Source organism: Neopsephotus bourkii, unplaced genomic scaffold (genome assembly GCF_033783945.1).
Source record: "Neopsephotus bourkii isolate Nb327-2 ecotype Australia unplaced genomic scaffold, CSIRO-AGI_Nbou_v1 NB_1376, whole genome shotgun sequence".
Classification (NCBI taxonomy): Eukaryota; Metazoa; Chordata; class Aves; order Psittaciformes; family Psittacidae; genus Neopsephotus; species Neopsephotus bourkii.
In genome coordinates, this window is record NW_026901855.1 from 2,254,556 (window position 1) to 2,276,825 (window position 22,270).

The 22,270-nt window shown below is 40.0% G+C and overlaps 1 protein-coding gene across 6 annotated transcripts; it reads right to left on the reverse strand.

The window, feature by feature from the left end:
- Positions 1 to 1,153: 1,153 nt before the first annotated feature.
- On the reverse strand, positions 1,154 to 21,846 carry MLH3 (mutL homolog 3). Of its 6 annotated transcripts, XM_061367398.1 has the most exons (13): positions 21,768 to 21,846; positions 17,638 to 20,990; positions 14,008 to 14,106; positions 13,288 to 13,358; positions 12,214 to 12,318; positions 10,098 to 10,170; positions 9,372 to 9,443; positions 8,289 to 8,397; positions 4,901 to 5,060; positions 3,697 to 3,720; positions 3,417 to 3,498; positions 2,028 to 2,179; positions 1,154 to 1,405 (listed from the first exon to the last, which is right to left on the reverse strand). In XM_061367398.1, the coding sequence occupies exons 2-13, from the start codon at positions 20,918 to 20,920 to the stop codon at positions 1,334 to 1,336; spliced, it is 4,302 nt and encodes a 1,433-aa protein (XP_061223382.1). In that variant the 5' UTR covers positions 20,921 to 20,990; positions 21,768 to 21,846; the 3' UTR covers positions 1,154 to 1,333. The 6 variants fall into 6 exon arrangements, 4 of the variants coding, with proteins under 4 accessions (XP_061223382.1, XP_061223384.1, XP_061223383.1 ...); XR_009727543.1 differs by lacking the exon at positions 3,417 to 3,498; XM_061367400.1 differs by lacking the exon at positions 14,008 to 14,106.
- Between the last annotated feature and the right edge of the window lie 424 nt (positions 21,847 to 22,270).

Consider the following 22,270-nt stretch of genomic DNA (forward strand, 5'->3'; position numbering starts at 1 on the left):
TTACCAGTGTAGTGAGTTGCCTGCACCCATGATGCAGTAGCAGGCTTTAAAGTGTGCATTCACATACGAGTGTGATATGAATCCATTGGCAATTGTCTTGAAAAGGGATTTTGTGGGTAGATTTTTCTGACAATTTTTGGTGAGTTGCTGAAATACAGACCAGCTTTTTGTAAATGCTGGAATGGAAATTCCATTCATGATGAAAGGCGGACCTTGAGAAGTTCCATCAGCCAGCGTGTTCACCTCTATGTTGGAAGGCAGAGCCCAAGCGCTTGATTCACTGATTGTAGTCTGGGCATCTTTCCTCTCCTGTACTAATTGGGTAACTGTGATTAATCTTCCTAGGTGGGCACCTGGTCTTACTTGGGAAGTTTTTTATTTTTGTGATAGGAAGCATGGAACATCTTAGAAATATCAGGCTCTTGCAGGTCAGTCAGATCGCTTTTCCTTAGTCCCTTTTATCAGTGCATGCCAATACACCACAAGACAGTAAAGGCATCAAATGAAAGCAGTTTCCACTCCTTGTTTTGCTTTTCATTGAGCAGGTGTCAGTATATCTCTGATTTGGTTTTAAGTTGGATGTCTGTGATTAAACAAAGACATAATCTTTTTCTGTTTTGAAATGAACTCTACTCCTCTACCTTAGACTGAGACAGTAAAAAGAGCTGAACCTGTAAAAAAAAAAGTCTGCCTGTTGTAAAAAATGCCATGGGCTATTTAGTTCCTTCTGTGGAGTAAGTTTCTGTACCCTCAGAAGATGGGGCTGTGCTAGGATTTAGAAATCTCTTAAGAATGCAGACTGCAGGGAGCTGGAGAGAATGGCTGGGTGTGTCATTCATTGCCTAGTTAAATAAAAAGAATGTTTTCTGATCCTAAGGTGGCCTACACATAGTGTGAAGCTGGTCAGTCTTCATTCCAACTACTGCCATGAGCCCAAGGAAAGAGCTTTGTATTAATTTTATTAATAAATACCTCCCCATTTTCAAAACACTATAAAATAAAGTCTCTCTTATACAGAACTGTGCTGCATTTGCAGACAAAAAGAAAAGCACTTTAGTAACTGTGAATGGTTGTAACTTCTTATATCAAGCACTGATATAAGGTGCTGGCTTATGATGCAACTCCTTGATGTGAGGACACTTCTTCAGGCTCCTCCTGTCATGTTCTCCTGGCTGGTCTCTGCTGCTTACGTCAGTACTTTGAGCAGAACTTCAGTGACTGCACTGGCTCAGAAACTTGGCTCCCCACAGGGCATTGAGGTCTAACAACAGGGGACCAGGCTCATACCAACAACAATAGCAGGTGGTTGCAGCTTACAGTCTGCTTTTTTTGATTAGGCTCTTTTTTTTCCAAAGAGGTGCCATGCTCGTGCCATCTTCCGCAGTCTAGCCAGGTTGGGCTTGGGCTGGAGGGAGGAAAATTAAGAAGCATTAAATCATAACCAAGTAAATGAGCTTCAATGCTTTCATACTCTTTGCCCTAATAGAGTAATTTCTGAGGGTTTTTAATAATCTAATTCAAAGTCCCACCTGACTTTCAAAAGAATTTATAACTTACTATAGCACAGTAATAGCAAAAGGGAAGGAGTAACAACTTTTTTATGTTGCTATTTTTTCTTTTTTTTCCCCCCATTTCATAGCATCTTAAACTTTGGGGAAGTAGGTGTTTGTTTAATTAGCATCTTTCTTTGCCACTAGTAGAGTATCAGAATTTATGTTTTCCAAGTTTTACACTTAAAGCCTGCTAACACTTTAAGTATTTGATTAAGATTAGTGGATGCCATTCAAGTCAATGTACTATTCAAATGCAACATGGTAAGATCCTTGCTAAAGTATTTGCAGGACAGAGGTTTTATGTCCTGAAGTTTTATTTTATAGATAACAGCTGTGTAAAATATTCAAGTAAGGTAAAGCCAATGGTGATGGTTTCAGACTGGCCCATTCTAGTTCCAACACATGTATACATGACATGCCTCTGCTAATCCAGAGTGCGGATTATCAGAGGTGTATCTGTGTCCTGCACAGTACCTGCTTGTCCTGCTGTAGATGTTCTGTGTCTGCAAGAGGCATCATGGAAGGTCTTCCATGAGCACACTGGAAGGGAAGCTGGCAAGATGACAAAGCTTCAATAAGCCTGCAGCTCTCCTCCAAAGTCAAATGCTCATTGAACTTGATAGCACCTGAAAAAAAAGATACAAATTCTTGCAGGCGCTGCCAAAGAGGATGCAAACCTCCAGCAGCCTTCCCTCCACACTGTGCTCTTCACAGAAAACAAGGCAGCTCCCAAAGATTACCTGGGAAGCTGCAGTATGGCAGACTGCTGGCTCAGCAAAATTAACCAGCCTGCTGTGTAAGTATCAGCTTGCTATGGCCTAAACTTTCACCTAACCCAGGTCTGATGGATGGTAAGATTTTCTTTTCTTCTTGTTTTTAATTGTGTGTGTGTTATGGCTAAAGACACAACCAGTTCACAAGAAGTATGAAACCAAGATGATGGCTAACATCAATTCCATAGGTTTTACTGGTTCTATGGGCCAGCCACTGACAGGCATCAATTCCAAGATCGAATGCTAGCCCTGCCAATAAATCCTTTCTTACAAGTGAGCAATTAATGGCATCCAGAGGAAACCCAAACAGAACATTAAAGAGTCATTTCAGACAGTTTTGCAGTCTTTAGCCTTCACTGACACACAAGACCATCTGCCTTTCAGCCATGGGACTTTCTTAGATAAAAATGTTAATATATTTCATATTTTATATATTACCTGCCATTTGTAGGATACAGTGAAAATAGATGCTTTTGGCTTATGTTTACCCCTTCAGCATAATCTTGTTAATACTTTATATGGCACAGGAACTGCCACAAGAGGCTAGAGCTACTGCAGCCTACACCTGTAAGAAGTGCTCACTTCCAGGTGCTGGAAAGGCATAGTCCCTTAGAAGATGTAAATTCTTACCGCACTTCTTCCAAAAATACTTTAAAGATGCCAGGCCCACTTAAACCAGTACTTTTGATACTTACATGAAATAAAAAATATTTTTTGGGGTAGAGTGTCTAAGTCTTCTTTCCTGCTTGCTTTCAAGCAGATTCCAACACCTCCCCTTGCCCCTTCACAGAGCTGTTATTGGAAGGGTTCAGAGCTCACATGGATGAGTGCATCTCTGAACTTTATTTGTGTTTCATGTGAGGGCTGGAAATCACATTAGGCCCATACATGGATAAATCAAAGCAATACTGCTTGTCCCTCACAGTGCTGGCCATAACATTATCTCTTCATCACTATGTAGACATCCCTACATAGTCTGTAATCCTGGAATTCCTGAAAATACATCTGAAACCACTTCCCCAGGGAGGATGGTGTGTAGAGAAAAAAAGGGTTAAAAGAAAAAAAGAGAAGAAAAGTATAGTTTCCCTACCATGACAGGCCTGGGAAGCTAACACCTTCAGAAACGTCAGAGGCAGTATCCCTTGTGTTCTTCCTCCTGTGCTCTGCACTAGCTAAAAGTAAGGGAACATCATCTTACTTTCCATTTAATATAAGAAAAAGGAAGAACTGTAACACAAAGGAAACTAAAATTGAGGAAAAGCTAGTGGATTCCATCTCTCTCATTTGAGTCTTAACACACTTGGTCCCTTTGGTTCATGCAGTAAACTTTGCATTATTATACCCAACTCGAAAAAAGAATGGCAACTCACCTCAACCTGCTCTTGAATAAGCTCCTGGAAAGAAAAAAGTAGTATCATCAGTTGCTATTTCTCTCTTTCATTGCCCATACCCTGCTTTGCCCTCATCTGTATGTAATTTACTGTGTAGCTGCCAAAACCAGGAAAAAATACGCTGTTGAGAGTACACTGACCACAGCATGAAAGATCTAGGTGCAAGTCCTGACCTCTCACAAGTATCTTATCAGACTTTACACTAATCACTTGGTTCCTCTCTGCACAAGTTTCCTATCTGTAGAATGGATATAATGGAACTCTTAGGCAATGAATTTGTTATCTCTGAATAGCTGCACTTTCTCCTTTGGATAATAGTCTACGTGGATCCAATTTCTGGTGTCTAAAATGCAATGAATTCATAATCAATCATGAATATGTCCTACTAGTCCTAATTAAAATAAAACAGACTGCAGAACAGATCTGCCAAAATGCTCATGAGATCTTGAGGCATCAGCTAAGAACGAATGCTCGTGAGGCACAGACCTGATCCCCTCCTCCACCACTTTTAGTGCTCTTGGCTCCCAAATCACACCAAAAGAGTGAATTTTGAGTTCTTCCCAATTGTAAGAAGGCTGGAAAAGAAAATGTCATCTTCTTTTGTTTCTTCTTTTCATATTAAAAGAGATGTATGGCAAGACTGGCCTGGTTCACAATGGCTCAGCCTGGTGGCTGATTATGGTACTCCAGGAACAATTTTTAAGCAGTCCTTGAAGCAGTTATGATTGTGGAGAACTGTTTGCAGTGGAAACTGCAAGTAATCAGTTCAGCAATTTCTTCCTCTGACTTCAGAACATCTGGGAGAGAGCTTTTAGAAAGCTGCACTGTGAATGTAGATTTCAGGAAAACAACTTTAAACCCTAACAAACAACATTTCTGTATCAGCAACATTAATCATTACACCATTCAAGCATTCATGAGCTGTAAATTGTTGGAACATCTGTACTACATACTCTTTTTCTTAGCTTTTCCACTAGTCCAAGTCTGGAACAACTTCCTATTGCTTCTTTAGAGTTCAGAGATTTCAGTTGAAGGACTGTTTAGCTACTTAAAAGGGATGGCACCCACATTTGCCAAGGGACTTCATCCATTGTCTCCCTCATAACAGAGATACTCTAATACCCTGGGCCATTAATACAGAAAAAGACCCAGTAACACAATTTCACCCGTATCAACAACTGACCTCTACAATGCTTTTAGTGACAGGTTGTCTTTTCCGTCGTAATTCATTGGCTTCTCTTTCTATAAAACACAGTGGCACCTTCCTCACTAGAATCGAGGACCTGTTGGTCTCAGGAAATGATAATTCAAGACCCAAGTCCTCCAAATTTCTGTAGCAGCATCTGAGGAAAAAAAAATAATCAGGAAAGATAAATCAACCACCGCAGCTCTGTCTCCACGGCATACATAAGTATTTCTGTAGTCCACATACATGTTTCTTCTTGTAACAGTTTCCAATCTCAAAATCCATCCATCATGAGGTTCTAGTAATTCTGCCCTTTTAGCCTACATGCAGCCACATTTTTTCACTCCAGTCAACTGGAATACTTCATATTCCACAACCACAAGATCTAAGATTTCCTGTGTTATGTGAAGAGAAACTTTATGTCTAAACTTCTAAATCTATCTTTTCGAAAGATGCATGAGGGGTCTGGTTCAATACACAAACATTCCAAACACTGAAATTACACAGCAAAAAGATTCCTTTAAGTCTAACCTAAAAATTTGTGATTTCAACTGACATCAATAACAAATTCTTACATCAATTCAGTAACAAACACTTACAATGAAAAAAATATTGTAAGAAATTTATGATGGTTTAATGAACTTTACATCCCATTAAGCAAAGAGAACCCAGGAAAGAACGACCTTTACTTAACCTGACATGTCATCCTGTGGATGGAAAAATACACACAAAACCAGGACTTTACTGTCAGATGAGAACTTGCCTTCAAAATGAAAACAACTGTAACACTACATAGTTTATTAACTCAGGGAATAGTCACTTAAATCAGAGGTGCTGAAGGTCAATTTCAGAGAACAGGTTCGTTGAATAAAAAAGAAGCTAATTTACACTTACTAAAGTCAGTCATGAGAATGATACAATTATTAGCCTCCATATGGAGATGACTTGTGCAATTCCACCGCAAAAAAGGAAAATCGTAGAGCCTTCAGCAAGAGCAGAGAAAGGCAGAAAAAGCCCATCGTGGTGACAGAATCCAAGCAGCCATTCAAGTCAAACAGGCTTTTTTGTTGGGTTTTTTTTTCTTTTTAAGAGGTTAAAGAAAGGAAGTTCAAGAGAGTCACCAGAACAATGCTTAGCAGACAAATAACAGAAGCAAAGCTGCAGGTGAACCAGAGGTTCAGCTGACCTATTAGACAGCAAGTATAGCTGAAGAGAAAGGTCATTTGGGGAAGTTAATTTATCTCAACTTTACCACAGAACACAATCATGCTCTGCCAACACAATAACAGAATTCTTATTTTTACACAGTACTCCATAACTTTTTAGTAAGGATAATCTCACAGAGTGATTGCGAAGAGATGAGCTGCCAATAACCACTGACAAATTGGAAGAGCAGCACATTAAAAGCACCAGTAAACCAGCATCAGTATATGGGAGCACCAGTAATCCTCTTGCATCACCTTGGGTGATAACTGAAAATCACAAGTGGCATCCACTGTGCTGAATAATTCAAGCAGTGTCCTTAAAAGAAATCCATGCCTCTCATTTTCTTTATAGTACTGATTTTCATAGTATGTTTGTGATTTAGCTGATGAAGAAAACTAGCTCACACAAACTATTTGGTCTTTCAAATAAAGACCTCTTAAAAGCAGCTAGAAATGCAAATGCAAAAAGTCGTTGTGGATAAAGAAGTAACATTTGTCATGAGACTACAGAAGAAAAGATATGCTGGCAAAAGAGGTCAGTGTTCAACATGACATGAGTCCTGATCTGTATCTCCATAATTGTTTATTAATGATGTAGGAAAGAAGGGACATGGTCAAGCAGAAAATTACTTAGGTCAGCTGAGAATAAAGCCAATGTTGAACTCAATCAGAACATAAAACAAGCAGAAAAATGGTGAAGGAAATCAGTAGAACAAATGAAAAAGCTATAATGAAAAATAGAAAAACTGAATTCACTGCTCCCAAAGGCAAATAAATGTAAACTATTAGGAATAATTTAATTTCTTTGTATATTTTGTTGGCTTCTACATAAAGAGCAATAATAATAATAATTAAAAGAAGACAATTCTTTAATTGTCACGACCATTCAATAAACAAGCAGCTCATGCAAGCAGCAGTAACCAAAAAAGCAGTCAAAATATCAGGTGTTGATATTTTAGACAGAAAATATGGGCACAACTGCAAAGCTCCGGTGCAAATCAATGGGATGCCCTCACTTGGTATACTGAATTAAAGTTTGGCCATCCAGTCTCAAGCATAGATATCAAAAATGAGACATTCAAAGATGAGTGCAAAAATAATTCATGATCAAGAGGCATTACAAATTTTGTGAGGTTAACAAGAACATCATTAAGAGGTGGGAAGAACAAAGGCATTCAAATATTACTATGAACAGCAATAGATACATTCTTACATTTTTCCCTAGGGCAGGTGGAACATATTGGTGCTTTACACTTTCCTTTCGAATTTCTGGTATTGGTCACTATAAAACAAATATACCAAATGGATACAGAAGTGATACTGTTATGACTGGAATACACCCAAAAAAGACTTTACACAAACAAGTGTATCCCTATAAGAGGCAACAATCTTAACAAGGAGTGACTTAAAAGCTGCTTAGTTTGCCACAGGCATAACAAACGAGCAGGTTTAGAATAATAAAGTAGTCCTGTGAACATTAAGATGGAGCCTCACCTGAAAATGAAGAATAATGCAAGGGAAAAAAAACCTCACAAATGCACATGACAGATGAGACAGGGATTTTAGGAAAAAAGTTTGATTAGCGTCCAATAGGTCTGCGATAATCCAACAACAAACTATCTAAACTCTTTCAGTACAAAACTTAAGTATCTTAATAGTTGCTAGGCCACCATTCTGAAACATTTGGGAAACAGTGTTCATTAGTTACTCTTGGCAGGTACCTAGGATTAAGGAATGCATTTTTGAAGGATTGACAATACAAACTTTCCATAGCCCATCTTTCTTTTCTCAAACACTGCCTGTTAAATCAGTGACTAGATTGTCACTATGGGCACTGCATTCCAGCGCACACTCCCAAGTCCTGAGCCCCAGACAGAAGCATCTACTGGAGACAGCTTTGGCCCTCTTCTGGCCCTCGTGAAGGTTTCCTTTCTCAGGGAAACCACAGCATATTGAGGTACAGAAATGGCACCCCACATGGTTTTGTCATGAGATGTTGTAACAAGTGTGCTTGAGAAGCACATCTATTTTCCCCAGCACAGATAAAGCTAACTGGTCTCAACTCAGGAAAGAGTCAACAGCTACTTTCCCAACAGCTTTATGCTAACTTAGCAGTATACAGAGATCTTCCTGGTCAAGAGACCATCCCCAAAACTTTAGAGCCACTGGCCATTACTAACCGTAGAACTCTTCTTTGCTCTTCTGTAACTTTGATCTCCAAAGGGGGAGAGATGGAGGAAGACAGTAATTTCTTCTTGCCACATGCTGCAGCTTCCTTCTCATAGGAATCTGTGAATGAATCATTTAGAAGTATCCCCTCTTAGAATATTTACGCAGGCATTACCCTTAATGACCCTACGGTTTGGCAGTAATCCTCTGTTTGGATTAAAAAGTGACCACAGAATGCCTTGCCCTGAAACTTGCGGAGGACTGGGAATGTCACAAACTAGACATCTAGTCTCTGGGGAAGGGTTGGTTAATGCCACTTTGTTTTTTCCCACCAGTTCCAAAAAAGAGTGACCCTAAATAGCAAAAAACCTACTGATATATTTAGTCCAACTCACAGAGAGCAATTTTTCCACAGAAAAGTCTGATATAAATGGCATTAAAATACTATTCATTAAGCATTTCTTCCTCCAGTCTTTAACTTTTTTTCAGTACCTGACCAAAAGGAGCAGAGCTCTGGGAACCCTCTCTGCAGGAACTGTGCAGTATTTGTTGATGAAAGAGAAGGTCAATGATTTTTAAGTACTTGATGGATGACTATTGTGCTTTTTAACACTGAAACCAATGGCTAATGAGCTCACAGAGAAGACTATTATCCCTCTGCAAACAGTTTCGGATTGTGGAAATTTTAGGCTTTGAGCACAGTATTCAGCTAAAAAGGAACCAAATGAACTATGCTCTTTACTCTGCATACCATGTCTTATTCTTCACAGCATAACCACATAATCTTATTGATGTTGCTCTGTTTCCTCTTCATTGTTTTTCCTATCAGTCTTCCTGCTCTTTCATTACGTCAGGACTATTTTAGTTTGATAGTTCTGTGGGTAAGAACAGTATCTTCTAATTCTGGAAACACTGTAACAATTCTCAGCTGCCAATACTATGCCTGCTACAGATACTGAATGTCTGCACGCTCCTAGGGATCAGGATAAAGATGACAAATGAATACCCTATTGGTTCCTTATATTCCAGATGGCTCATATATACTTTTCCGTGCACCAATTATCTTTTTTCCCTAAGACAATCTGAATCCTCACCTGCAATAAGCTGCTCCAAACGTATCCGTTCATGAGCTGCATGTTGGTCCACCAAAATCAAAAGGTTTCCATCTAAAAATGTACCACAACAGATGAGAAATAGGCAACTTCGTAGCAGACAACTGCACAGGTCAGGAAGAGTAACTGCTCCCTAGAGGCCACATTTAGAAGACAACTATCAGCCAGTTTTCCAGAAATAAAGTGAAGAGGAAGCTGTGTTGGCAGAACGTAAAGTCACTCACTACAGAAATGAAATGTAGTGATCTAAACTGGCATTTAAATTAAGGTAATTAGATTGAGTCAGGAACTCTTGTCTATTGACATGTTCATCTAACTTCAGAATGAGACCTGAAGTTACCGACAAATGGGTCTGTTTAACACAATCTTTAAAATGTTACAAAACCTACTGGTTTTGAATGCCTTTTTTTGTACAGCTTCAGTAAGCTTCAACAATGAATATGTCCAGATACTGTGAGCAGTCTGAAAGATATCCATGATTTAGGTACAATCTATTTTTATAACACTAATCTGAAGGCACTAGGAACATTCAACAATGTCCAAAATAAAGATAAAGAAGATCCAGGAAATTTCAAATGAAGACTAACATTTTCTCTACTCATAATATCATCCCAAGGCAAGAAGAGAATAGAAACAAGGACAGGGCTCTCTCTGCAGTCTAACTGAGCTTGACAGAAACCTCAACTTCATGTCAATAACCACTCTCACCTGCCTCTTTATCCATTTCATTTCTAGTGTTGATTAAACAAGCGATAAATTTATTGTCCACTTGCTGAAGAACCTGTAAGATACTCAGAAAAATCATTACCCAGTGGTAAACCATTTTTTAAATGAAGGTAAACAAAAGAAGATGACGATCAAAATGGATGAAGTGCAATGAAGAGCTAATAGGATGATTAGGAGAGTGGAAACCACAGCTTTTTTAATCACTAAAGAATTTGGCCTAGCAAAACTGAGACTGAGAAGGTATGTAATTATTCTTTATAAACAGTGGGGGGAACAACATGGAAAAGGCAGTAATTATTTAAGTTAAAAGACAATACTGGCAGACAGTCAAATGACCATAAACTGGTCATGAAACAGTTTAGTCTGGAGCTAAGAGAAAGCTTCAAATATCCAGTAAAATAATCTTGTATTTTTTTTAAATTTTTTTTTCCGAAGAGAACCATAAAGGAAAGCCCTCTAATAATTCTAAGCTAGAGCTGGAAATTCACAGAACAGATTAAGTGGTCATGTAGAAGCCTCCTTGAGCTGTGTTAAAGCCATGCAAAACGACTCTGAGTATCTGATTTGCTGGTATCACCAAAAGAGAATGTAAACAACCCTTTTAACCTGATACGTCTTTAAGGACCTGAACTAATCATCTGTAGGAGCCAGGAAGCATTTTTCAACCCCCCTCATTTTCTGATGTAGAATTTGCCCCTGTGACTTGATTCCTCCTTCCCCTCAAGCATCAGAAATAAACCAGAGCTACAGGGAATACTGAGCAGGGATGCACAATGCTTTCAGTATCTTATTGCTAGATTTAAGTCAATAGATGTGGGAGGAATTTCTCCTCAAGTCACGTAGTTAGAGCTCACTCTGAATTCTCTGTCTCACAACATGTGTATTGTTCACCTTCTAGGTAAAAATGAATAGATGATCCTATTTCTTTGCAGGGATGGAAGATGCTAATGATTCTTTTTATTCTTTTCCTGTAGCATGATGCAACATTTTTTGCTTTTGATCTTTTGAGAGATTCTCAAATTTGCTATAGGGTATTGGAGGCAGTATTTAGCTTCTTCAGATAAGGGAAGTGGTAATTTCTTCTAGGTTTACCTTCTTAAAAACATACAAAGGAAAACATTACACAAAGTAAAGTTAATCACAGAACCACTCAGTAAGTTTTAAAAAACAGTTCTTATGAGTGCACAGAAAAATGGTACCTTCTATTTCCTAGCTTTCCTCTTCTGTTTTTGTGAAACATAACCTGTTTACTGTAATAACATTATTTATTCCTGTTATTCTTACACACACAACATAAGTAAGGGAATCATTTGGATCCATGTTCACCCTTGCGATCAGCATTACCATACCCCACATAGTCAGAACCTGCAATCGCAAGGTCAGCAGCCTGACTGCAAGAGAATATTGCTGACTGGGCCTGCAGCCTTCTGTCATGGAGATGCAAGACGGGAAGAATCCACTTCAGCATTTCTATCCAGGCAAACCATCAAAGAATGTAAGTTGAAGCTAGCCATTTACATCAGTTTTCAAGCTAACATTTAAAACATTTTATAAAGAAGCACTTAAAACAGTTAAGCTTCATATTCTGATGCCATTTTTAAGAATCACTTTTGAGGGCAGACATAAATATTAAAGTAGAATTTCAAGTCTTCCCATGAAATCTGGGATTTGCTTTTGAAATCACTCTGCTGAAGAATTAAATTTCTAAGGTCAATAAAGGTGGAGGATACAGAAAACAGATTTCAGAAGAATACAAACTATGCAAATGCCTACATTAAATATAAAAAACTGCCCACTGAAATATCATTTAGTTAACATTGTTTCTAAGCAGTGGTAAGAGGGCTGCCTCTTGATCTGATTTAACCCTACAGTCAAGGAATTTTAGAGTCACTTGCAGGTAGCAAGTGATCAACCATGAGATGATACTAAGATCTGACATGACATATGTGTCTGCTGTTATCACACAGCAACCAAAATTGCCATTTGTGCTTGTGAAAATTAAGGATACTATTTCCCTGGATACCTCTTTCCCACCAGTAAGAAACATTAGTAAATCAGGGAATTTGCAGGTGAAAAGTAGCAATAGATCATATTGTACCTGCATTGAATGAACCATGTCTTTGGTGAAACGATAAGGATGTAAGATGTTGTGAATTTTCACAGCCAGATTGTCAGCCTGACTGCTGGTCACATCAATGGCTATCTGTAAAAACAGAATTATGGATCAAGCAAGCTACAAAGGATTTTGTAAAACCCCCAGACAAACACAAAATACCCCAAACAAACCAGCTTTAAGAAAAACTGGAAATAACCGAATTTTGACAAACCAAGCTTCCACAAGAACAGCACTAGCTAAAGATAATATTCAGCAATCCCTGTTTCCATTCCCACATACCTTCCCACCTGGATATTACCTACTAACTTCAATGCATCCAGCTGATTTCAAGTACTTATCACAAAAGCTGAAGTTAATTCTCAGCTTACATGGGGTCTCAATGGATTGCACTACAAAGATGTATTACCCTGAAATGAGTCAGAGTACATGTCACAGCAACAACTGAACAGAACGGCTCCTTTTCAGAAACTCACCAGCAGGTGGTTTGCTACTCCATCCCTATTGTTTGCAGGTGGACATGGTTACATACATATGTTTACAGACACACAACATGATGATTGAAGATAATGCTGCCTCGTGACAACAAAGGAAGTTTTTGTAAAAGCTCAAACATTGTGTCCCTCTCACATGCTATAATCCTGCCAAGCTATAAAAACAACTATAGTAAAATGCACTTTTAAGACTCATGGCATCCCAGGTGAGAAAGGTCTGCCCACAAAGATGACAGACACTACATTGCAATTTTGCCATTCAAAAACTTTTAATTTTAAGATTATTATCTCTGTAGAGGGAAAGACATCTTACAAGAATGTTTTGCATTTGAAATGACATAAGGCAAAAGATTAGGCTTATATCTGCTTCTCTGACTTTGAATAAATTAGAACAATGACTTACATATAAGCAACATATAAAAATATAACTAGGAAGTCTACAGTCTAAGATATCACTGAATTATATGCAACAATCACAATATCTGCAATTTTGATCCCCATGTCAGAATATAACAGAAGGCTAAAACAATTGCTACTTTAGCATGAGATGTGAGCCAACACTTACCTCTGGGCAGGGAACAAAAACAGGATTATCCCATTCTGAAAGCAATGACTGGAGAGACTCCCCTTCAGTATCTAGGAAAGAGCACACAGATAACACAGAGACTATCCATCAACAGATGGTGCAAAGATGCATTGGGTACCTTTACCTCACACAAGTTGGCATGTGGTTTTTTTCTTCATAAAAAGGATTGAATGTACAAATAAATAATGGAAGTCTGTTTTAACTAGGAAAGACACTGCAGCTTTCTGACTCCTAACCGTGCTACAGCACAATTCAACAGGCCCTGGAAATGGATGGGGGGGTGCACCGGGAAGGGAAAGAAAGACCTGTTTAGCTACCCACTTCCTCTGGACAAAGCCACATACCAAAAAGATGATTCCATCCTTTCCACCAAAAAAAAAAAAAAAAAAAAAGGGTGAGGATTGAAGCTATTTTTCACATTCTGAGGCTGGAACGAGTACAAAGAGGGGAGTAGGCAATTATTCTTCAAACTGCTGACATAATTCAACAAAGAACTGGCTATTTCATCCTGTAAATAAGTATCCCCTAACCTGCTTTCAACCCTAAAAGATTTTTTTTCCCCGTTCTAGATTTGAGATGACTCACACGGTCCCATTGTTAACAGACCTTGAGTAATTCTGGGTTCCTGTTGGGACATCTGGGAGAATTCTCTGATTTGTTTTTACCACAGAACACCATGTCCTGAAAAGCTGGCCCTACCTCTCAGATCCTGGCTTGCTAGAGTCTTCTCTTTTTGAGGTCTAGGAAGGAAGGGTAGCACAGTCTCACTTCTAAACGGATGGCACCTGAACTGAAAGCCTAAACACAATATAAATTTACTGCTGCAGATTCAACAGCATGCAAAATTACAAAAAAAACATACAATTGTTACATTCTCATAAATGAGCATGTGCTCAGCCCTGCACAAATTAGAGAATCCCACAGAATTTGCAATCTAACCTTGAGGAAGAACAGCACATATGTAAAAAGTTGAGAATTATCAGACACACCTGCATCAGGAAATATATTTTAAATGTTACTGTGCCTTCTGCAGGACTGTCCTTAAAATTTCCTGCTGCTTTAAAAATGTAACTATTATTTCCAGAGTAAGTGCAATCAGAAGTGTTACCCCCAAAGAAAGAGAAGGCCGACAGGAGTCTGTCAGATATCAAAATACTCTCGAATTCTCTCTGTTAAGGAGTGGTAAAACTGTCAGTCTATCACTGCTACTTAATACAGTTATCAGGATCTTGTAAAACTGAAAATTACAAGTCAGTGAGACCACATGAGATACCAGTGCTAGCCTAACAGCGTGCTCCTACCCACCCAGAAATGATTTAATGATATTACAAACTTGCATTGTTATCAAGATTATTAAGCAAAGTGGCTCAGATTTCCAGCACAGTGGTAAACATTTCACCCTTCCTTTGGTACAATTCAGACTTTTTTAAATAATAATGAATCAATAAAGTTCCTTTCTACTGAGAAATTAAGGGTGTGCATTCAGGAAAAGCAACAGAATGATAAGGCCAAAGAAAACCAGCTGCATGCTGATAAGCTCACTGTAAAAAGGCTCTATGAGATCCTAGACCAGACTGTAGATTGTTGACTGTTGGCTCTATTCCAGTAAGGACCAATGATGGTGTACCCTGGGGACCGAGAATCCTTTCCAGAATCCAAACTGGCAGCCCAGCATGGGAGAGTAACTCAGCATCACACTGTCACAAACCCCAGAACAGAAGTCAAGATGGCCTGACGTGGATCCTAGCAAACTGGCAAATTGAAGAATGCTGCTACATTCAGACTTCAAGAGAACTTTGATATTGTCATGGAAAGGTATACTCTCACAAGTTCACAGAAACAGGTATTGTCTATATGAATAGAAGTCCAATATCTTATACATGTAATAGAGCCATCTCCCTGCTTCTTGTTGCAGGGAAAATCCTTGTTCAGGACATACACTGTTCATAAAGCTAGGATTCTCTTGTCCAAAGGCCACTGGGAATCTGAAGCTGGCAGAGATGTTATTAATGCAATTTTTCTGACATGTAACATCAGAAAAAGTGCTGAGGATAATAATGTATCTACTTTATACATGCAAACCACATACAATTACCATATTTGAGTATCCATTTTCACTTGCTCCAATTAGATCATTTAAACATACTACTGTAACAATACATCAGTCAATACTGTAACAAAGGTAACTACAAATACAAACACAACTGGCATAGCAATGAAGACCAAGTGGAACTCGGATGTTAGCCTACTACAAATGCATAGCATTAGATTATTCAAAAAGGCATCTGATGGTGAAATGAAGCTTGATAAATTCTCCTGTAGCAATCATTTTAACGAGTACAAAGGTGCCTGAGTCTAACCTTCAAAATAAAGCATTTCTGTTGAGTACATGGCTTCTGACTGGGAAAGATGGCAGACGGCCATTATCAACATAGAAAAGAGGATATGCATTATTCGTATCTCCTTCCACCTGTCTCAAACAAATGTAATTTCCCTAAACTTGTGTATGAAATGCTGTTATTAATAAATCATGGAGCTGTGAAATTCTGTGTCAATACCATAGGGTTACTGATACTTCTTTAAAAAGCAAAATGAAAGCATACAATAGCAAATGAAGAAATGATCCCTCTTCCAGGTCTTAACAGCAGGCCAAAACAGCGCTCAACTTCAAGAGACATGAATGCTATGTGAGGACACAGTTATGTTTATTCCTATAGCTATAAAAGAATGAAGATAATTTGCTTGAAAACACATGAAAGAACATGGTTGTTGAACTTTGAAAATCTAAGATCTATAGGGTCTAGTCACAGTTCAAACACCTTGTGTGAAGTTTTGGGAGGTCCAACCTTCAACCTAAGAAAAGGAAAAAGGCTACATATATCTCGCCGAAGAATAACACCATTGGTGGAGTTAAGAAATAGTGGCACCATTGGTACAATGGAGAGTAACACCAATGATAAGGCTAAGAAAGAATATTGCCATTGGACATGCAACACAATATACATCTTCAAAGACTACAGACTACACATCATCTGAAACTGTAAGGGTATGTGAGGTATTCTCTTTACAAAAATGAAGGCACTATTCAAACTATTTTGTACAGAAAGTCAAGCTCCACATCTCAGTGTTTTGGCTCTGTACTAAACAGCACTGTGGGCAACTGAAATTGGTAAACCACAGAAATTAAAAGCGTTAGACAAGGAGTGTATATTTGCACTTGCAAGTAGTTTTACCTAATAGAAACAGAGATGGTCTTCACCTTGTAACAAATCTACTTCAATGGAACACAATAAATATTAAGAATTATTGGCATAAATTCTTGCAATTAAAAGGGAATAGCTTAACAACTGAAACACCTATTGCACCGAGAAGTGTCAGACAAAAATGGAACAAAACACAATCATCATCTATCATGACTGATTAGGCAAACATGTCACAGGAGAACCATCTAGGAAGAAGTCCAAACTGCTTTTTCAAAGCAAATTATGCAGCAGAAAATATAGTCTACATGTGGAATGACTGCATCTTCACTCACTACAGACAGAATGAAGAACAACTTAGAACACAGATGCATATATACGGAAGGAAAAATTATCAAAGACACTGTTCTGCTGAGCCAGACCAAGAAGGCACGGAAATCCAAACCTGACATATATCAATGAGGGCTCATGGACACCACACCCCTGAAAAAACAATACAATGTAGTGTCCTCTCACCCCTGGAAAGCTCCACCACTGAATCACCAACGATGCTGTACGACAGCTCCTACAAAGCCAAGTATGAAGGAACAGCCTTGCAAAATCTGCAGAAAGGAGCCTACACATTCTCAACAAAGAGTTAAGATTTTTATTCATTTTCAAGGGTTGTTTTAACTTTGGCATGCTGGTTGAAAAAAGATCATTTTAACGTGGGGCTCTCTGTAACAACATATTCTTAGGAAAATAACATAGTCCTTAGTTGGGACAAAATGGTTAAAACCACAATATTTTTCCAGTAGGCTTACTCTGAGGTATGTTTCTCACTTTCCATATGACAATTATATGTAACTGTGATGATCCTAAATGTCATTATGCCTGGCGGAAACTTGGCAGCTGTCTGCTAACTGACAAGTTGCTGACATTTCTTTTTACTGTTTTATTAAAAAATATATTTAATATCTTGAAGATTAATGTTTTACTGTCTCTATAGTTCCCAACATTTTCCTGTTTTCCATACAGCTGTTACATGTAAGGCAGTGGCTATAAACCCTCAGCAAGATATTTTATGCACCTTCCATAACACAAACAGTTTTCCTCATCCCACTTTTACAACAACCACCACCCCTCTTACCGCTCTCTGAAACAACATTCACAGCCATTGTTGTTATATCTTGAATGCAGGCAGCTTGAAATCCTGCCACAGGAGGAGTGTTGTAGGTGCTCAGTCCAGTTGTTTTATTGATGTATATAGTCTTACCCAATGAAACATCAAAATCTTGCAGCCAGTCAGAACAACACGCACCATTCCTGGGATCCCCTGTGCTTGTGTTGTATGCAGAGAATTGCAAGTTACTTAGGAAGGTTGTGTGGGGAGCCTCAGTATCTTTCAAATTTTGTTCGGAGGGTCTATCTAACATACTTTTATCTTTACAGATGTCATCACTACAATCCTTTTTAGCAGGTAATGATAAAACACTGCTTGAAGAGACTGTGTACTCCTCTTCTATGCTGCTGAGTGGTGATGCACTGACAGTACTTTTCACAGGCTCCAGTATTGTACCGTCCAATGGCCAGCATGCATCCCCCTTAGAAACACCGTAATTACAGTCCCCCATTCTTTCTACTGAGGATTTATATGTTTTACAAGCATTATATGAAAAATCATTATTTGAAGGTCCAGGAACAAAAGAGTAGTCATCTTTTCTACTTGAATCTCTTGGGAATTGTTCACTAAGTTGTTCTAATTCCTTGTGGTCACCTTTCATTCTGGACAGTTTAGATGACAATGATCCTGGAGATCTTTTACAACTTGCATGGTCGTTACTAACCTTACAGTAACCAGACAATGTCAAAGGACTCTGACAAAGGGCTTGTCTGTCCTCTGAAGTTGCTCCACTGCAGAATAAAGTATACCCTAAAGAAACAACTTCACTACTAGTATCAGAATCTGTGTCTTCCACAGCTGGAGTTTCACAAGTGCTCAAGTTACCATGATGGTCATTATCATTCCTTGAAAAGTCACAATTAGCTTGTGAATTAAAAACCGTGAGATCAAATTCACTCTGCTGTGACGGCGTTGGTAGCGTACACTTGTCCCTCCCATAGTATCTCCTGAACTTTTCCAATGAACCTAGCTGTGAGGACAAGCTCAGCTTCACAGAGGGCTGAGGTCTTGGCACAGCTGTTTGTCTTCTATTGCTTTTTATAACTTTATTTTGAGGAATACCTGAAGAAGTTGCCAGTGGCAATTCTGAAATGTCTGATGTCTCACAATGCATTCTACTGCTGGCAGTAGGCAGAGATGCTTCCTTATTCACCTTTTTTGACAAAGTGTTGTTCTGTAACCACTCGCTACCATCAGCTATGCATACATCCCTGGTGTAAGGAGGTGTATATTCTTTATTTGTACTACTGGAAACATCCTTAGAATTTAAAGACCGCAAATTTACGTTGTGGCCAAACGCATCCTTGGCGCTGACAGGGCCAGGTCTACGTTGCATGTTTAATGCAAGACTTATTTCTGTTTGTTCACATTCATGTGGGGCCTCTTTTTGTGTAACACATGTTATCAGGCCTGTAGAGCACAATTTCAATGGTATTGAACTAACAGCCTGTCTTCCAGCATCATCTGTCAAGTCAGCTGTTTCCCCATCTTCTCTCTTTGCATTGCAGAGCCTCATCAGCGAATTTCCAGAGACAATTTCAGATCCCACTGCTGCTTCAGTAGAGTCTCCTCTCTCAGATGACAACTGAGAAACATCATTATTTAAGGTACAGACTTTATTGCTTTTCTGCACTACTTTGCCTTGCTGGCTTCCCATGTCTTTTATGTAATTCTCTGCACAATGCTGCAAGTCATCACAACTGTCTATTTTTCTTATTTCTGACCTGGCCCCTTCACTGAAAGAGGAACAAAGATTTCCTGAAGGTTTCAGATGAGCATCAGGCACTTTCTGGGAACTGATAGTGTCTTTTGGCTCCTGCTCCGAGATATCTGATATAAGGAAACCAGAAGCTGTGTCATCTTTGCTGGGCAGTGGAATCTCTGCTCTATTGTTTCTGCATGGATCAGACGGTTCATCAATCTTCTGATGTGGGGCGATCTCAGTTTCCTGTAGATTTTTATTTGACTCTATAAGACTTGAAGATTTCTGTCGAGTAACAGATTTCCTTTTGACATCTTTTGATTGCAAGTTACACATTTCATAGGAATCCAAAATTTCATCACATGCTTTCTTAAAACTGTCCTGGATGCTTTTCTCATCAGGGAGTGAGGGCTTCAGAACTGGAGCATTACACAAACTAAAGTCATTATCTTCATTAAATTCTCTGATGTCCTCACTACATGGTTCAATAAATAAATGTTCTCGTTTCAAAAATATTTTCACTCCTTCCTCTATACAAGTTAGAACAACATCCCAGTTTTGGAACTCAATTAGAGTCTTTGCAGGTTCCAGACATACATCATAGTCACTGTATGCACAGGTCACATTGAGAACAAAGATCCCATACAACTCTGGGCCACAACGGTGGCAACTAGGACTAGCCTGTCTGCTTACAGGGGCACTTTTTGCCTTGCAAATGACACTTTCTTTTCTTAATAAAAAATCAATCAGTTTATGGAGTCTTGTCTTTAAAACAAGCCTTCTATTCACATATAAGAACTGCATATTCTTGTTGTAATGCCCTTCAGTACTGATATAACCATTTATCTCAAATCCCCCAGACTTGTGATTTATTTCTCGTAACTTCTGGGATCTGCCAAGTCCATAAATTTGACAAAACCGTGAGTACACATCTCTTGTCTTAGGGAGCTGAAGCACCATAGAACAAGAAACGTCATTTCTCAAAGATAGTGAAATAGAGGGATGCATCAGTGAAATAGCCTCTACTTTCTGCCTCACTCTCTCAAACTCCAACACAGGATCCATACACTTCCTCCTTACTGGTAACTGATGGAACAGATTACACACAGTGACTGTAGTTCCACCACTTGGTCTGCTCAATTCAGCTTCACAGACTTCCAGTGCTTGCCCATTGTGAAAGAGTTTCACAAATGTTTTTGCTGTTCTGCTGCTCTTAGACGAAATTTCCACTATGCTGGCCACATTGGCTATGCTTGCCACAGCCTCCCCTCTAAAGCCGTAGGACGTCAGCTTCTCCAAGTCTCCCACCGATTTGCATTTGCTGGTGAAGTACCGCTTTCCCATTGCATTTAAGTCCTCTCTCCCCATCCCAGAGCCGTTGTCCACCACCTGGACCTTAAAACCTTCCAAATCCACCCTTACAGCTACGCATGTGGCTTTTGCATCAATGCTATTGAGGACAAGCTCCTCAACACACTGCCCCAGTGAGCTGATAGTTGTTCCAGAGCGCAGCTTGGCTCGCACATCTTCCACCAAACGTTTGATCATGACATCAAACAGATGAGGAACTGAAAAAACTGCAGAGAGCTCACTCTTCCATGTTCCTTAAAACAACAACCTGCATGAGGAAAAAAACAAAACAAAAAAATAAAAGCCTGAAAAAACTTTAATTTATTGCATTGCCCTCATAAATACACCTTTCTCAGTTTCCCTGGTATTTTGAGGGTTTTTTGATGACTACTTTCCTGTTTAGGCTTTGACCACATACTGCTGGTGCCTTCAGGCTCAATGGCCAGAATGCCGTGTCTGTGCCCTCTACTAACATTCTTTATTCTCAAACTTAACATACCCAAACTCCAACCATGATGAGGCAAAACTCAAAGAACCTGCAGGCAAAAGGCTTATGCTTCCATTTGTCTCAAAAGTACAGAGTAAGCATCACCAAGAAGTGGGCAGAAAGCTGCCTTCCTCTCATTTGTACCTCAATGCCCACAATGCCTCATTCTGGCCAACGTGCATCTGCTGCAATTTGTCTAAGAAAGCAACAAACTGGGCTTGGGGATGGGTGTGGGACACTGAGCAAGCTGTTTATGAGAAAGGGAACCTGCTATTTTCCAGTCCTTGATGCCTACTGGTTTCCTAGTGGTATTCAAGGGGCACACCACTCTTCTCGCACCCCCCACGCAGCTCTGCAAGTGCTGCAGGCCCTCTCCAGGGACCTGGTGCTCCCTCTGTGACAGCACCCAGTGATTCCCCGCTCCCGGGGCCAGAGGAGGACAGCGACCCCCCGCGCCCCGGCTCGCTACCACACGCAGTCCCCACGGCGCGCCGGAGCAGCGGCCGCTGCCGCCCTGCCCTTCCCTTCCCTTCCCACAGCCTCCCGCTCCGCTCTCACCCCCTCAGCTCCCGCCGGCCTGAGGCGGGGCGGCCCCATCAAGCACCGCTGCGCGAGACCAACCGCCGCGGGCTGCCCGGCTCCCGCACGCGGGTCCTGCAGGAGGGCAACAGCGAAATAAGGTGCGGGCGAGGGAGCGCATGCGCGAGCACGGACCCGGAAGGCTGTGGGAAGCTGAGTCCCGGCCGCGCGGTGAATGCTGGGAGATGTAGTTGCCGGGCCCCACTGGGGTCGCGGAGAGGGAAACAGCACCGTCCCCCCACGCCCCTTCGAGCGGCGGCTCGTGACACCGGGCGGTCGCGCGCAGGCGGGTACTGGCAACGGGATGAGGATCCAAGGGCTGCGACCCACTCCGCCTGCACATTCCACACAAGAAACATGCTCGAAGCAGCTTTATTCTAAAGAAATAAACTCTGGAACAAAGTAAATTCTAAGGCGTTTAGAGCACAAAATAACATCTTTCAGCAATTCCCATGCTGTCCTTCACGCAAGCATAACACTGC